The 18,001-nt window shown below is 38.2% G+C and overlaps 1 protein-coding gene across 2 annotated transcripts in view; it reads left to right on the forward strand.

The window, feature by feature from the left end:
* LOC109409677 (uncharacterized) overlaps window positions 1-15,223 on the forward strand; it is a 209,230-nt gene extending 194,007 nt beyond the window's left edge. For both annotated transcript variants that reach the window (XM_062854595.1, XM_029870148.2), the window contains 7 exons: window positions 1,906-2,157; window positions 2,221-2,330; window positions 2,429-2,649; window positions 3,390-3,486; window positions 13,331-13,476; window positions 13,802-14,038; window positions 14,775-15,223. In XM_062854595.1, coding sequence (XP_062710579.1) covers window positions 1,906-2,157; window positions 2,221-2,330; window positions 2,429-2,649; window positions 3,390-3,486; window positions 13,331-13,476; window positions 13,802-14,038; window positions 14,775-14,945 — 1,234 coding nt within the window. In that variant the 3' untranslated portion in view covers window positions 14,946-15,223. The remainder of the gene's footprint in view (window positions 1-1,905; window positions 2,158-2,220; window positions 2,331-2,428; window positions 2,650-3,389; window positions 3,487-13,330; window positions 13,477-13,801; window positions 14,039-14,774) is intronic.
* Window positions 15,224-18,001: the final 2,778 nt, after the last annotated feature.

Here is an 18,001-nt window from a genome sequence, read left to right on the forward strand (position 1 = left end):
TTATGCAAAATCAATGAAAATAATAATGCAAAGAATCCCTGTACAATTTTCTGAATGATTCCCTGTAGAAATTCCTGAACACATTCCTGTGGTAATTTTCAATGGAATCTCTACAGCAATTCCTGAGCAAATCTCTGGTGAACTTCTTGAAGAAATACCTGTACTAATTCCTTCAGAGTTCTCTACTTCAGAATTTCTCTAGATTCCTTCACCACTGTGGAAGATTTTCTGAAGAAACCACTGGAACAATTAGTGAAATAATTTCTCAAAGAAGTTTTGTAGTAATCCCTGTAGAAAGTTCTGAAATGATCTCTGGAGAAATTTTCTAAGGATTTCCTAAACGAATTACAAGAAGAATTTCTAAGATAAACCAAAGCAGAGCTTCACAGGGAACCCATGGAAATCTTCCCTTATTAAATTGTTTGAGAAACTTCTGCAGAAATTCTCTAGGGAATAACTGAAGGATTTTCTCAAAGTTTCCTTGAAATAATTTCTGCAGAATCCACTGGAATAGATTCTGACAGCAACCTTGCTAGATTTTAAGACGGAACTCCAGGAATAATTTCTGATGGAATCTATGGAGAGCAACTTTGGAAGGAATCCACAGAAAATTTCCTGGAGGAATCCTTAGATAAAAATGAAACCGCTGGAGAAATTTTTAAAGAAACAGCTGAAGGTTCTTTTCTGAAGATATAAATGAATCGGCATTTTTTAGGGAATCTTTGAATATATTTCTGAACGAATTACAAAGGGACTTCCAAAGAAATTCAGAAGCAATATCTTGAGCGATTCATGCATGATTTTCTAAAATAATCTGACCCAAGGAAGACTTCGAAACATGTTGCAGCTAAAAAGTTGTTATATAAACGTTTTTTTTCGAAAACATCTCTAGGTAAAGCATAGTTTTCTCAAGTTTAAAAAAAAACATGTGCATCCAAAATAATGTTGCCAATATGTTTTTTGAAAAAAAAAACACAAACATCAAGTGTATCATCTTCAGGCGTATCTCTCAAGCTTGTTAAACATGTATTGTTCAAGTTACACATGTATAACATCTTTCCCTTATATGAAAAACGTGGTTCAACTTTCTCGAATATATTTATCAATCCCTGTTAAAATTTGGAGAAATCTCTGTGGAAAAATTTCGAATAAATCTTTGATAGATTTTTTGAAGAGCCTGAAGAAGAATTTTTGGGGAACATTGTCACCAGAAGCGCAAATATATATTAGGCCGAAACACAGAACCTGTTTGGTACAACTAAACGTAGAGAAAATGGCATAGTGGAGAAATGCAGAGGCACGATCAAATGGTTTTTTAAAAGTTCAAATTCACTTCAAGTTTTCATCCATTCTGGCACACCGAGAACCCACTGTGTCCAGTCAAGCAAGGTCAGGTTCGGTGGAGTGTGTCACACGTAGCCTTAGGATGTGGTTTTTACCTTATGCTTCCTGGTATCTTTTTCACTTTTCATTAGAGATGTGAATCTGTTTCGAAATCAGAAGATACAACCCTCGTGTAGTGCCGGGCACAGAAGAGCGACAGGCTGCTCTGTATCCTGCTTCTGTATGGTTTAGTTGTAGGTAGGTGCCTCCTGCTCGATGACATCGAGTGTGGTTTGCTTTTCTCATACTCTCAACATTTCCGCTTTTAATTCTATTTTCATTCCGCCGCCGTTTGAACAACCATTGCGGTTAAAAAGTAGGAAATTTAATTAGAACCGTTATCTACGGTCGCCATCTGATGGAATGGAAAGTTTTCTTTTAAATGATATGGTATCAGTTTTACTTGCAAATAAATTATATGAGATGTAAGAATGAATCAACCTACCTGAGTCTGATTTTGATAATGTGTAAATCGATAAGGAATACCCCTGCAGCGTTTCAATAAAACACATTATTCCACAGCTATAAATCAATAATGCGGTTAAACATCACCAACATCCAGTCGAGTGATATTGGTGCGTACCATTGCATCGCAAAGAACGAGCTAGCAATAACCCAAGCGGAATTCCATCTCCTGGAGAATGCACCATACATGATACAGCGACCGGGTGGAATGGGCGATACGCAAGAATATGGCAGACCGCCACCTAAAGTCGAGTCTTACGAGGATATTTGCGGGCCACCGACAACATGTCCTGAATGTCCCGATCCAAGGTGAGTATTCCATTCCACTGAGAAATACGTAACCTTCACTCAACTGTCTATTTATGTTGAAAGGGATATCAAGTGCAAGGATGCCATCGTTTCACTGTATGATTTAGTCGGCAACTTGGAGATTAAACAGACTGGAAATGTGAGCTACCCCGGTTTACCGAACAGAACAACAGGTGCGTTGTCAGTAATTTATGAACTTTTGATCTGGGGAATAGTAATCATCTGGGTTGAATGAAGGGAAACTAGAACATGTACTGAACAATATTTACAGACTGCGTTCTCTATGCTGTTGGAAAGCCCGTGTATCATAAATACACCGATCAAATCTACGGTGCGTGGTTGAAGGATCCTGCACCGAGGAATGATGCGGTTGAGAAGAAAATATGGGCAACGCGAGAAAACGACACAATGCGCCTGTATGAATTTGCCAACAAAACAACGTATCGCAACAATGTATCCACCAAGACGTATCGCCTGGACAAGCCGTTCCGGGTAGGTATCTGAAACCACATTGCAGTTGACGGCACGGAGCTAGCAGGGAATCGAAATACACGTCCGTACTATTTACCATGACACTGATAGGATGGCAAGAATCACGAACATGAACATCAATTAAATCGCATGTCGACAGGGATTGACAGACGGAAGTGGTTTTGGCTCAATTGATTTTACGATTTTGATCATCCCATGGCTTAAGGCTGTCCATACTAAATTGTTTCCGTTGCTCGACAATATTATGAAAAAATAACGACCGAAATGACCAAATCATTGTTACTTTATAAAAAAAATGGATGGAAGTTGATGCAAAAACACAACAACTGTTGCGTTTGTGTGCCTATAGAAAAGTATTTGAACATTTTTAAAATTAGCTAAATTAATCCCATTCTATTGTGAAGATGTCTAAACGAATAAATTGCACTTCTCTGACACCTTTAATTCCACAGTCCATTACCGACGAACGAGCTCACGATACGTAACATTAATCCTAATAACAATGCGATCAACTTCTAGACTAGACGGCGGACGTGTTTCCAGGTCTAAGCACTCCGCCACCACATAACCGAGCAGGAGGAAAATGGAAAATCCAAAGGATTTTGCAAAGCCACATAAACCAGCATTATACGACAACAATGACAATAACATGCGCCAGCTTGTCATGTACGGAGTCCCGTGTTGTGTCCTCTCATCTAATCTTGTCTGCTTTTCTCACATTTTGTTGCAATCCAACCTAGGGCAATGCTCACGTGGTGTTCAACGGGTCATTCTACTACAACGAGCGGAACTCACCACGAATCATCAAATATGACCTCAACCTGGAACGACAGACCGGTAAGTGGATATGATGCCTTGACACATGCCCATATATGTACGTACGTAGTAGGTATGTAGCTACACGTTCTTACAATGGATAAATGATGATAAGGAAGCGTTCCATGCTTTCAGCTGCAGGCGTTTTGCTTCAATCGCCGACCGACTCATCCAATCATGAGATTTTCCATTCAGTGGTAATAGCATTAGTAGGTGGTCTGAAAGCAAACATCCCTACAGCGTTGTTACAACCATTTCTAAAAGATTAATGTGATAATAAGGCATACGAACATACCCCAGGCATCATTATGGAATGCCTTAACTGATTTAAATTTAACGGCTTAAATGTTATGTGAACAGACCGCTCCCTTATCACTTGGATTTACGAAACACAGTTTTCAATTGGCTCATCGTCTTGTATACTTTATAGCATGCATACTCGATGCTCTTTTCTCATCCTTTTATTTATGTTTCCATTTTTATATTTTCCATCGAAATAAACGTAGCACAACAAGCGCGCAACCCTTGCAACGTTGCAACGTGTTAGTCCTAGCGCTTCTATACGAAAACTATGGAAAAATGCTTAGAATTTGTTATATCCTCAAGTTGTCCAAAAAGCAGTTTAAAAGCTTTCCAAAACGTAAATGTTCGTGAGTAGAGATTTTCGCTATAGTTCCATACAAAAAAGGCGATGGGTAAACATGCCAATTGTTGCACTTTTCATAAGAAAAGTATAAAGTGTACAACAAGTGGCGAGTATTTAAGCAGTGCAGCATTTGGTGATTCACTCCTGGACATTTTAAAAATATTTTCCTAAATTCCAAAAAACAATTATTTTGAAATTTTTGAAAAAAAAATTATTCTTGCATCAATCCGTGATATAAACATTTGAAGAAACATTGAGCTTTAGAGAAAAAAACACCTGTATTATGGTAACCAAAATAAAATCTACTTCGGTGATTACTTTCAATCGCTTAAGATAACAGATCTGCTTTCAAATTTACTATTCTCGTGCACATTGATTGATCACGTGGCATTTTTAAATAGTTTAAAAATAAATAACAATAACAATAATTTTTAAATAGTCGCTAAAGTTTTATTTTCTATGAAACGCGCACGCAATATCAAACGCTCTTGAATTAAAAGAGCGAGCATATTGAAAAAAAAAGCATTTCAAAAAGTGGATCTTGATCATGAAATGAAATTAGAATTGAAAAAAAAAATACAGAAAAACTGTTTTCTTGAACCATCATAAAGCCAGTTCGTAAAAACATTACCACCAAAGCACTACCACCAGCAGTGTTGCTAAATTTTTTGGCTCCCAATTTCGAGTGGCGGACCATGCAGATTTCTCTTTAGTTCAATGTGCTAGGAAGTAGTGCAAATGTTTTGCAAATTGTATGTAAGTCTCAAAGAGTACTACCAAGAAGATAGTGATGTTGCAGAATTCAGTGATTCACAATTTGTGGTGGCGGGTCATAAAAAATGCTCATGAATCAGAAGTGTTAGGAAGAAGTACATACAAGTGTTTTCCGGATTGGTCATTTTATAGAGAGGTACTGCCGTTCTGAGCATATCTGGCCGGGGTTCTGCTGAACCAAACTAAACACCAAATATGTAGTTTATTCCGAGATAAGGGGCCGTTCATAAACCACGTAGACTTTTTGGGGGGAGTGGGGGGTGTATGTGATTTGGAAAAATGGCAATCAGCGACAATGAAACATAATTGGATCCTCCAACACCCGTATTCCTAATAACATGTTCAATTCTCTCACAGATGGTTACTATGATAAGAAGTTAGAAATCTTAGGGCAATGTGGAGAATCAAAAGTGTTCATCATCTGGACCAAGATTAAAATATTAACCTCCACGTACCCGACCCCCAACATCTCATTTTCAAAATGCTGGCATTTCGTCAATTTTCATCCTACTTTTTTAAAATCGCCCTCAATCGATCATAAATTGGTGCAAGTTTATTACACCCAAGTGGCCATGCAATATCTGGAACCATTCCGGAGATATTCCGGATTGTACTGGGGTCAGGGAGGGAGCCGAAACGGTTAAAAATTATTATTTCGTGTGTTATTGTGTTTGAACCATCGATTTTCAGCGGAACTTTCATTGCGAACAATAAAACACAACTGCGATAAGCAGATTTGAATAAGTTGACCCATCCGGATCACCGTGACAGGTTCCGCGGGGGCCCCATTGGGGTCACTTCTGGTTGTCATCCAAAACATGTCGTGCTTCATGATTTCGAATGACTGAGTCAGAAACGATACCCTGAAGTCTGTATCAACTAATATGGCCACCCCGGAACATCTAGCGTAGATTCCACGGGGGTGACATCGGTGACATTTCTGGTTTGCAACTAAAACATGCCGTGCGACTTATCAAACTTCATGATTTCAGAGAATGTGACTGAAAAAAATTACTGAAGTATGAAACAACTGATATTGCCGCTCCGGAACACCTGAAACAGGTTCCGCGAGGGCCTCTACACAATAACACACGAAATAATCACTTTTGGTCATTTGTCAAAACAGACAACTCCCCCACCCTCTGACCCCAGTACAATCCAGAATATCTCCGGAATGGTTCCGGATATTACATGACCACTTGAGTGTTCAAAAAAATCGGATGAAAATTGACGAAATAAAGGCTAATTTTCTATGAAATGAAGGCTAATTTTCTATGGAATGGTTTACAGTTCACTCTGGTTGTACGCAATTTTATTTTTTTACGTTCCACCAAACAGAAGTTTTGAATTTACTCCACGAAGGGTTGTCAGAATTACTGGAGTTTTACATGGCAGATAGATCATCATTATATTATATTGATTAACGCTATTGATTTAACGTTAACGACTTAACGTTATTGAAGAATCTACGTTGATACGGCTCATAGATGGTGATGCAACAAAATCATGCGCATTTCCACGTGTTTGATGTAAACATTTACAGAGGATAGACAAAATTATCGAGATATGCAAAATTTTCATTTATCGAAAAATGGTCAAATAGCTGTAACTTTTGCATTAAAAAGTCTAAAATTTCACTGTAAATAAGTTGATCAGCTGTGTATCAATGACCAAAATTCTACATGAAAATAGACAGATTTATTTAGTCTGATCTGAGCCATTATTATCCGATAATTAACTTTGAACTGTTATGTCACCAGATTCAATGAACCGAATGCAATGTTATTCTGAGCGTTTATGACACATATAATGAGCTTTGACAAACTTAAATAAGCGAGCAGAATGGAACGTATGTTTCTCTGTACTTATAATATCTCATACATAACAGGGTAAGAAATCATAATGTTAACTATTTGTACTGTAATCTTAATTTAATCCATTTTGAAAATCATTGAAATGACTTACTTTTTGGGGCAAATATTGTCCCGAAAAACGTGGTAAAGGCTTTTTGTAATAGAATCTGTTAGCATTGACTATAAAAAATATTGAATAAAGCGGCACGGTAAAACTCCTTCAGATTTTCATTAACCATTTGTCCATAAGAATTTGTAAAAAAAAACTTCCAGTACATTACAAAAAAAAATCAGACAATTCTCCTATGAAGCCCTACGGTTCCGATTCATTTGGCCGATTGTCATTTGGCCCAATGCCATTTGACCGAAAAAGGAATGATGCACTTAAGCGATCAATTATCATATCACTGTTCTCTACATCAGTATAATTCATTAGAACGACCTTTGATATAAGAAAGAAAATTAACACGGGTAAAAATATGTATTTGGATTTTCAGCGCTAACTAAGGGGTCATTTATATATGACGTCCAACGTCAAGCGGGGAGGGGAAGTCTAAGGAAGTGTGACACTCCATGTATAAGGTATATGATGTTAGATAGCAACCGAACGCTATTGGGTAGCAACCTAGAATAACAAATTGTAGTAGGCTATGATTAGATGTTTAAATAAAAAATTTCACTTTCACTGTTACCATTAACCGAAACAGACGTGTTAATAACTCAATAGTTTATTGGCCCAGGACAGAAAGGAAGGAGTTGAATAGTAATTAATTTTTTCGGAAGCAACGAAATTCATCAAGATGACGGAGGACAAGCTTTGGTTGTTCGATGGATCCAACTTTGGCAATTGGAAGTTCCGGATCGAAGTTCTACTCGAGGACAAGAACATGCTGGGTTGCTTGACGAAGGCCATCGACGAGGAGGAGTATTCGAGGGATCTGGCGACCGACTCTGCTGAGGTACGTGCCGAGAAAAAGAAATTGCTCGAAGCTCGATGGGCCCTGGATCGGAAGTGCAAGAACCTGCTGATTCATCGGATCGCGGAAGACCAATTGGAGTACGTAAAGGATAAGAAGACGGTCAAAGATGTCTGGGACGCCCTCCGGAACGCTTTCGAACGTGTGGGAATCGCTGGCAAGTTGATCCTCAAGAAAAGGTTTCAAGAACTGAAATTGCCTGAAGGTGGCGATGTGAAGCAATTTTTGCTGCGGTTCGAGAAGATTCTGCGTGAGCTCAGGGCGGTTGAAGTCAATCTGCAGGAAGAAGACGTCGTGTGTCAGTTGCTGCTGGCACTTCCGAAGTCCTACGAAGCGCTCATCACTGCTCTGGAGACGATCCAACCCCAACAGCTAACTCTGGAGTACGTGAAAAAGCGGCTTCCGGATGAACAAGTGAAGAGAGCGAATTCAAGCCATGATGATGAAGCTGGACACGTGAGCGATGCGGCGTTTGCAGGTAAAAAGACGGAACTGAAGTGCTACGGTTGCGGTAAGTTTGGACACAAGCGAGCGGATTGTCCGGACAATTTTTCACCAAACGAGTCTGGTCGTCAAGGCAACCGTGAAAGCGGAGGAAAATCGTATCGGAAGTCAAAATTTCGAGCAAACGTTGCCGAGGAAACGGAGTTGGCTTTCGTCGCTACCACGGCGGACTGTTTGTCTACGGTTACCAGGACAACGGCGGATATGAATGTCAACTGGTATCTTGACTCTGGAGTTTGGAGTCAAGTTGCTGCAGCCCGTACCGCTTTTCGAAGACAACCAGTCTTGCATTTGTATAGCCGAGGAACCACGTGACCACCGAAGGATGAAGCATGTTGATATACGCTACAATTTCATCCGCGAAAAACTGCAAGCAGGACTGTTCAAGATTCGCTACATTCCAACAAATCAGCAGTTGGCAGATCTGTTCACCAAAGGACTACCACGTGGACAATTCGAGACGCTTAGGAACAAATTAGGACTATTTGGTTGAGCGGGGATGTTAGATAGCAACCGAACGCTATTGGGTAGCAACCTAGAATAACAAATTGTAGTAGGCTATGATTAGATGTTTAAATAAAAATTTTCACTTCCACTGTTACCATTAACCGAAACAGACGTGTTAATAACTCAATATATGAAAATGCGTGACAGAGGGGAAATAGAGTCTAAGATTCCCCAAAAATGATGGACGACATATTTGGAGCACCCCTAATCCTTTAACTTTTACGTCCCTTACATATTTCGCGTATTCCAATTTTATTTTCTTCAATTTTTACTCAATTTTGATGAAAATATCACAGAACAACCGGAAGTTACTACCGATGCATCGGTTGGTTAAGTTGGTTAACCGGTTCTGGATTTATAAGGAAACCCAATGGAATACAACATCTACAGGGGATGGCCAAAATGTTTGGATAGGCAACTTTTTTTTCTCTCTCAAAAAAGTTCAACATGCTATAACATTTCATAGAGTTCATCAAAAAATCTCAAATTTTGACTGTTTGTCAACCTATTATATGTGCATCATTAGTACAAATTTGGGCACGATTGATAAAGCTTTCGCAAAATTAGAACCATTCGGGTAAAACACTATTTTTTAAACAACTCATTTTCGAGCTTTCATATCTCGGAAACCAGTGAACCGAATTGAATGAAATTTTGAACGTACACTAACAATATACATATGCTTCACAAACTATCAAAACATAGATACTTTTTTAACGTTGAAAGAATTTATCATGGATTGACACTTTTTAGATTTTTCTCGAAAAAATGTAATTTTTTACGTCAATGTCTATAAATTTTAGCGTTGATGTCCAAAGATTTTCCACTTCTGTTGTTATGTTATCTTTAATCAGATATATTAGAGCCCATTTAGATTAAAGAAAGAATACATTTAGCAATTTTTGTGTGGTATTGTAAATTTGACTTATTTTCCTCTATATGGGTAAAAATTTCAACCCGGTATAACTTAATTCGCCGTGAGAAAATATTACATTTTAGAACGTTGTATTAAGTATCAATATATTGTTGATAAACGTTAAAAAATTCATTCAATTCGGTTCACTGGTTTCCGAGATATGACTGTTCAAAAATGAGTTGTCTAAAAAATAGTGTTTTACTCGAACGGTTCTAACTCCGCGAAAAATTATTCAATCGAGCCCAAATTTGTACTAATGATGCACATATAACTGGTCGCTAAACAGTCAAAATTTTAGCTTTTTTGATGCACATTTTTTGTGGGAGAAAAAAAGTTTCCTATCCCGAACATTTTGGCCACCCCCTGTATATCTATTTTTGGAATCAAAAAGCTCAAGATTTGTTTCCTGCTTGTTTTGAAAATCGATGAGAAATAAAAATTTTAGTAAAGAATAGTTAGAAGCATTTGGCCATTCTGGGCTACTTGGAAAATGTTAAGGCTGAAAGTCAGTATTCTTCAGAAAACTAGTAAAAAAAATCGAAGAATCAAAATCAAAATGAAATATATTGAGTCAACATTTTTTCGTGTTTTAGGCTGAAAATGTTCTAGAAGGAGGAAATATTTCTGATTCCCATATTGGCAGCCAGAATTTAGAAAAGTTCCTAATAAATTAATCTAGAATGAAAAATCTATGTAAAAGAAGGGAAGAATTAAACAATCACTTTAAGCGCACTATTGGATACACAAAATTTGACCTCTGAATTATTTTGACCATGATTCAGCCAAAAAACCAGATATCAGCCATAACATCTGGTATACATCCATCGTATACTTTTATATGTCCTACAGTTGAATTTGCTTAGCAAGGACGGGATCATGCACTTGTAAAGGGTTACATTTACTTGCTACTGTCTCAGTTCAGAATCATGCTATCGCAAAACAGTGTAATGGAGAACTTATATCTTGCAGTTATATCTGAAAGTTTGCTAAATAGCAAAAGAGTCGCACACGCACAGTACAGTCGTGACAGAGCTATGAAAGTAACTCTCCACACGGTAAATGTATATTTGTGTTTGTTTACGTTACGCCTGTTCAGTATCGGGCAATAAAAATGCACCAAAGCCTTTTTTCTATACGAACTAGGCCAGTGGTTTTCAACCTTTTTCAGTCCGTGCACCCCTTTTGGATTTGGCCCGGACCCTATTCCCCCTTTCATAAAAAAAAACAATAAATTGAAGGGGCTAGATGCAAAGGGGTGTAAGTGACAAAAACCCATTTTCGAGTAAATGTGGTTCAAAGTTTTCCACCAATTTTTCATCCCATACGAAATGAATGAAATTTCAAATTCGACCCAACTTTCTTCGTTTTTTGTAATTTTTCGAATCATCGTGAAAATTTTTCAAAGCTTGAAATGTGAAGAATTTTCTGATATCCTCAGCTAAAAATCGACAAAATGGCCACTTACACTCCTTTGCATCTGGGCCCCTCTATTATGTTACAGTTGACGATGAAACTTTATTTAAAAATGATCTTATTCGATGACTAAGACAAGCAAAAATCAGGTTTCTGATTTGAAAATGAATGTGAAACTTGCACCTGTACATTTTTACTAGTAATTTGATGCTTGGAGCTGTAGTTGGCAAAGCGCAGTTCATATTATCTTCGATGATCCGTCTTTATCTGCAGTATAGTTGAAAGTCCCGATTTGCACGAATGGTAATAAAACTCGAAACACCATTTGCCAAATGTTGGGGTGTGTGTCGCTTATGAGAACCCAGAACTCACATTGGAACTTTCCTTCATTCAAGGTCTTCTTTGAATCGTCCTATAGTTCGATGAGCACATCTTGGAATTTATCTGGAACTTAGGCCACGCGGAAAGAAATGCGTTCTAAGTCAAGATCCCTTTCCTGGACGTCAGGAAAATACCATTTGAATTTATTTTTGAGTGCTGGCAAGTGTTGAAGAGTTTCATCCTTTATGCTTCTCGGGAATGTTTATTCTCTGTATTTTCCGTCAATGAGTGATAATGGTCTTCAATTCAAAGCGCTGAATTCAACCAAAATAACAATCTAGGGTATCGCGCCACTTGGGCGGTGGCTTCTATATTCGTCTGTTTTCCACTATAACTCAGTCAATTTTGAACCAGTTGAACTGAAATGTTGTACACGGTTAGATACTATACCTATCTCACCGCAATCCAAAAATTGTGTCAATTGGTTCAAATTTGACTGAGTTATAGCGGAAAACAGACGAAAATGGAAGCCACCGCCCAAGTGGCGCGATTCCCTATATCATTTGATCCAAACGAAGCTTAGAGATGTTGGTACTTGACGATGGATCATAATGCACTGAAAAATCAGTGTTAAAATTAATGAAAATAGAAATATATTCTTGGGTGGACAATTCCCCCCCTAGGAGGACGAAATTCCCCCCTAGGGGGGAATTCCCCCCGGTTGAAAACCACTGAACTAGGCTTTTTAGAGTGTCATATCTCAGTTATTTCTCAAACGATTGATTCCATTTTTTGGTGACAAGTCGCAAAAAATTTCAATTTTTAAAACTATTGAGAAGTTCGATGATACAAAAGTTACAGATAGATTGAATTTAAAAAAAATAAAATTTAACCTATCAACTTTCGTATCAATAGTTATCACCGAACTTTTTTCAATAGAATTGAAATAATGTAGCTCATCACAGAGAAATATGAAACAATCGGTTGAGAAATAACTGAGATATGGAAATTTAAAGTTGCCAAACTCGTATGAGCTCTGGTGCATTTTTATGTCTTATACTGTACATTCTTTAACAAAGTTTCAGGCAAAAAAGTATAAAAAGTATTCCATATATTGTATTTTGAGAAGACGTTTCTGATGCGAGCTGATAGAATATGAATGTAAGTGATTGCTAGTTTCGGAATGGTGCTCCAAGCATTTTTTGGTAGATCAATTGAAAAATAGGAAATTAAAAAAATTGAAATATCATGACATGAATAAATGAATAATCTTTACCTTTGAAATATGAAACTTTAGGGAGTTCAAGTAAAAATTACAACTTTTAGAAATTGCTCCAATTGGCATTGGTAACAGAAAACGAGATGAATGAGAAGAACAACTTTGCATTAAAATAGAGCAAAATCGAGTTAAAATCGTCAGCCTTGTATGAAAGGTCGAAAATAATTTCGCTCTACTGTTTTTTCCTTCACCAAATCTTTTTTTCCTTCCTGCAGATGATCATCAGATATTAGTAAATAACTCCTATCTAAAATGTATACCGCGCATAGAGAGGGAAAGTGGGGTTTGTGAAAGTGTACAAACAATACATTAGGTGTAGGAAAAATCCTGTACAAATCAGAAGGAAGGAAGCCCCCTTATCTTACTTATAAACGATTACTCTAACAACAACATTCGTAGACTCTAAAACTTACACTGAAGAGTAAGGATACGGAAGAGAAATGCTTCAATCACAATTGAATGTGACTGTTTGGTTCATACAGATAAACTAAGTGTTTTCTGCGTCTATGATACCATGCCATGTTCAGTTTGGATTGTTCAGTCAAACAACATAAATTACGGAATCCATTCAAAAGGCTCATTCATCCGTGATATCTTACCTGATGTTCGACCAGAAATCTGTGTTACTGACTGCCACGTCCTGCTCTCTTTCTCCCCCCCTTCCAATGCAATCAGCGGTCAAAGAGATAGAGGGTGTCGCGACGAATGGTTCCAATTATCTCTACACGACCGAGTCCAACTACATGGATTTCAACGTGGACGACAACGGCCTCTGGGTCATCTACTCTACACCTGACTCCAACAATACTATCGTTGCCAAGGTAATGCAATAATGCTGCTCGGTCGAGCGGCCATCACTCCAACGCGATTATTACGCTTTTTGACTTGCTCGAAACTATCCCAAAAGAGGGCATGCCTACCGACAAACTAGTACCTAGCACTCCGAAAAACGGCAGGATAACAGTTTGACGATGTCAACTTCGGTGATATTTTACCGAAAGCAAAAGATGAAAATTGCTCTGGAGTGATGACCGACCACATGAGGCATCCAGCATGCACCGAACTGCTGGGTTGACATTATAATTGGATGACTCTCACATGATAATGACTGATGATGCTACTTTTTGTAACACTTTCTCGCCGTAGCTCAACGAGTACAATCTGGATATAGAGTTCAGCTGGAACATAAGCGTTAACCACCACAAGGTGGGTGAGATGTTCATCGTTTGCGGTGTGCTCTATGCGATTGATTCCGTGACTGAACGAAACACGAAAATCAGACTGGCACTGGATTTATATCACAGTAAACTGCTGGATGTGAGCCTCACCTTCACCAATCCGTTCCGAAGAACCACAACGGTGGGCTACAATCCCAAAAACAAGGTAAGCTTTACGTTAGAATGGAATTTCTTTCTCTTCAGAATGGCTCAGGACTAAATGACAACGATTTGTTTGCCAACGACAAATAACGAAATGTAAATTGATATTATTTTAAAATTCTATTATCAAACTCTACTGGTTGAAATAATTTCAAACAATCTAAACTTCCACAATTTTCCCCTTATGCAAACGAAGGTAACGAGTTTTTGATAAACGACATGCAGTTCTACAGCACCCGAACGTACCCAACAAAGTTATTCAATCCAATCGCACTCGGAATGGTTTGTTTAACCATGCAAAGCAATCCAAATTCCAGCATACTTTCCCCCATTTCGAACCGAAACAATGAACATGAGTTTCGTAGCTGCAACAACCGATACACGCTCCGAGCATTGTTTGAGAATGTGCCTGTTTACAAATCAATTATGCAAATGAACCATGTTAGCACTGACCTTGTTCCGAGATCTGTACGTAAGACAAGACGAAGCCGAGATCCGTTCAACTAACTAGCTTGGTCCCAGGTTGAAGGAGATGAGTCGATCCTTTCTCGTACTTTATCAATCAGCATCATTGATTGTTGTTACCCAGGACAATTGTAATTAATTTTACACAGATTGCCAGTTACCGACCTGGATCCATTTCAGCTTTCAGTAGTTTAAAATCGATTCCATCTGTAGCACTGAAACTGCTAACGACAGTAATTTAAACGATTCAATCCTTTGTTCTTGTTCATTCCCAGGAGCTCTACACGTGGGATCGGGGTAATCAGCTGACGTATCCGATTCGATATCACGTCAATGATTACAACACCACGGTGGCAGACAAAGCAGAGGATGCTCTTAATCCGCAAATGCAAACGGGTTATGAGATTTTTCACGATCATGATAATGGTAACGATGCTGGCCGTTAGGAATTGGGCGGTACTGCTGTAGTGAGTGTAAATACGTGTGGCGGGATGATCGCAGGAGTGATACTAGAAACCAACGTTATATTTATTTGTGTAGAGAAAATGCTTCCCCGAAAAATGATGACCATCATCGAAAAGGGACACGCCTGACTAACATATTTCTTTTGTTTCCTTCGTGATGCAGAGCAAAGTAAAATGCCAATGAATGTTATACCTAGTAGCAATGTGCGAAATCAACTCTATTTTATAATGACATATACTCGACGATTTTTTCAATATAACCGTGTACGTGCACATTTCGTCTTTCCGAAGTCCCTCACACCCAAGCAACACCGTCATGTCTCTTTCTCTTTAAGCGAGCACATTGCTTCGGAAGCGGTTAGCCAAGTATGAAGATTAATGGGTTTTCGGTTTTGCTGTCGATTTCGTTTCTCAATAGAAAAAAAAAGTTACCAAATCGTTAAAATAACTGCGCTAATGGAACGTGCATTAGTCTATTGCTTTGTTTCGCATGTGCGCGTTCTAGATACAAAAAGACGTGTTCTTATAGTTTGCAACATATGTAGCGTTTCAATCAGCGAAAAAAACGAGCAGTATTTTTCTCCTGTCATGGAACGCAATTGCATCAAGACAAGTTTATTTTATCCGAAAGAAAGTAGGTAATACGCAGAGAAAATCGGTTTGTATTCGTAAATTTCTAGATTCTAAAACGCATTATAGAAAAATAGTACAACAACATTCCAAATCCAAAAATAAGCTCAATGTGACTAATGCAAATATTGAATTTGTTTTATGCCACCCTATTTAAAAATCTAAATAAATGAAGGGAGGTGAAAACTGTATTTTCAATAGTCAACTTGTTTTCGATAATCAAAATGAATTTAACATTTTTTTCCTAAATCTGGTGTCTTTTGTATTATTTTCCCCTATCAGAGCCGGATCTAAGGAGGGGCCAGGGGGGCCAGGGCCCCGGGCCCCACATTTTAGGGGCCCCACTAAAATCATTTTGCTTGCTAAACATTAACAAAAACAAAGAAAAGCTTATTTGCTCATGGCATTTGTATCTCCGAAGGGCCTCCACATCCGCTCTGGCCCCGGGCCCCCACAATCCTTAATCCGGGCCTGCCTATACCCAATAGAATGGATCTCCAGTTATCCTAGTGGTGAAGGCTACGGATCGCCAATCCGGAGACGGCGGGTTCGATTCCCGTTCCGGTCGGAAAATTTTTCTCGACTCCCTCGGTATAGTGTATCATTGTACTTGCCTCACAATATACAAATTCACGCAATGGCAGGCAAAGAAAGCCCTTCAATTAATAACTGTGGAAGTGCTCAAAGAACACTAAGTTGAAGCAAAGCAGGCAAATCCCAGTGAGGACATCGAGCCATAAAGAAGAAGATCCCAATGAAACATTCGGATGGACAAAAAAAAACAATAATGTTTGCATCAATCATAGGAATAATAATGTAGTTATTCAATGAAACTATCGACGTTTAAAATTACCACATATGACTGAGTCATTAACTCACACATTCCACGTGTTACGTTTTGCGCGAGAATCAAACTTTTGCTTCCAAAAAATGTTATGTTATTAAATTCATGCTAACCAGCACATCAAATGATCAGATTTGAATAGAAGATTCATTTTATGCTTTCTAATTGAGAATTTGAACTTTGTACTTCGAAAGAAATCAAGAAAATGATGAATTTTGACCGAACGACAAGAAATTTGCTGCTTTCTAAAAACAGTTTTCAGATTTCAGGTACTATTAGAAAAGTATAAGCAATAATCTTAATTTTGGTGCAAAAAGAAACATGGACAGCAAGAGCTCGGAAATGTCGTTCAATGAAGTTCAAAAACCGCGGTGTAGAAATGCGTGAATATGTCATACAATTTGAATAACTGAGCATGTATTAATGAACCATGAAAATGCACGCTTGTGGTATCTAATGCCAATTCTACACTTATATTTTTATCTCTTATTTCAGATATATTGTTTTTTTTTTTTAGAAAAACACTGATTTCTTGCAAAAATTTTGCTCCAATCACTTTGAGAGCATTGAATATGCAGCATTGCTTCATAGGACAGCAAAGTTCTATATTTTTAATTTCCAGGAAGAAACGGGTTTCCTCTAATATTTTTGACTGATCGACTTTTTCGGAATATCCTAAACATTTTTTTAAATAGGGGTAGTTACGTATTTTCGGCAGTTTTTCTCTCTTCGTCGTGGATTTTTTTAAACCTGTTGATCTCAAAGTTGGCATCAAATCCTTCCCAATCATGCTGAGTTATATTTCAAGTAATTTGGTTTACAAAAACCAATATGAAGATGAGGACAAACCTGCCGATAATACTCTTAGTGACCCTATCAAAACGACAAACTCGTAACAAGTATCTTCTTACATTTTCGGAAATTCATCAATAATTGGGTGTTACCCTAACTTTTCTTGTTGGTCTAGAATGGTCCACTGCACGAATTTATGCTAGCCTGTTTTATCTCACAGAAGATTTGACGTTTGGGAGGTGCCGGCACCGCTCAAACGTCAGATTCCAGGTGAGAGTAAGCAGGCCAGCGTAAATTCGTGCAGGGCTCTGCATGAAATTCTCTCCTTCTCTTTTACTCTTACAGTCCAAATCGTCTTACAAATCCAAATCGTTAGCAACAAGATCACGAAACGTCAAAGACTTAGAAAAAAATATCTTAGCAACCGCGGTATGCGTCTTGCTTGGCTCACTCGATGCGCGAAAGGTGGGCGTTGTTTGTTCAAGTTCGAGTCATCAACAACCAAGCGTCTCCATTTGTTTCCCAATCTTCCACACTTGGCCGTTAACATCTTCGCAAAATAGGGGAAGGTGAGGTGATATGCATCTTCTAAGCAAATGTTGCCCAAAAACTATGATTAAAATGATTTTATGGGTGTCTTGCGTATTGAAAGTTAGTTTACTTATTTGACTAAGAGACGCCAACTTCTGATCCGCGTAATATCAATTATACCGAATCAAATTACCAATTTAAAAAAACGTTGCGTTTTGTGTGCTGGAAAACTGTTGAGAGC

This window comes from Aedes albopictus, chromosome 2 (genome assembly GCF_035046485.1).
Source record: "Aedes albopictus strain Foshan chromosome 2, AalbF5, whole genome shotgun sequence".
Lineage (NCBI taxonomy): Eukaryota > Metazoa > Arthropoda > Insecta > Diptera > Culicidae > Aedes > Aedes albopictus.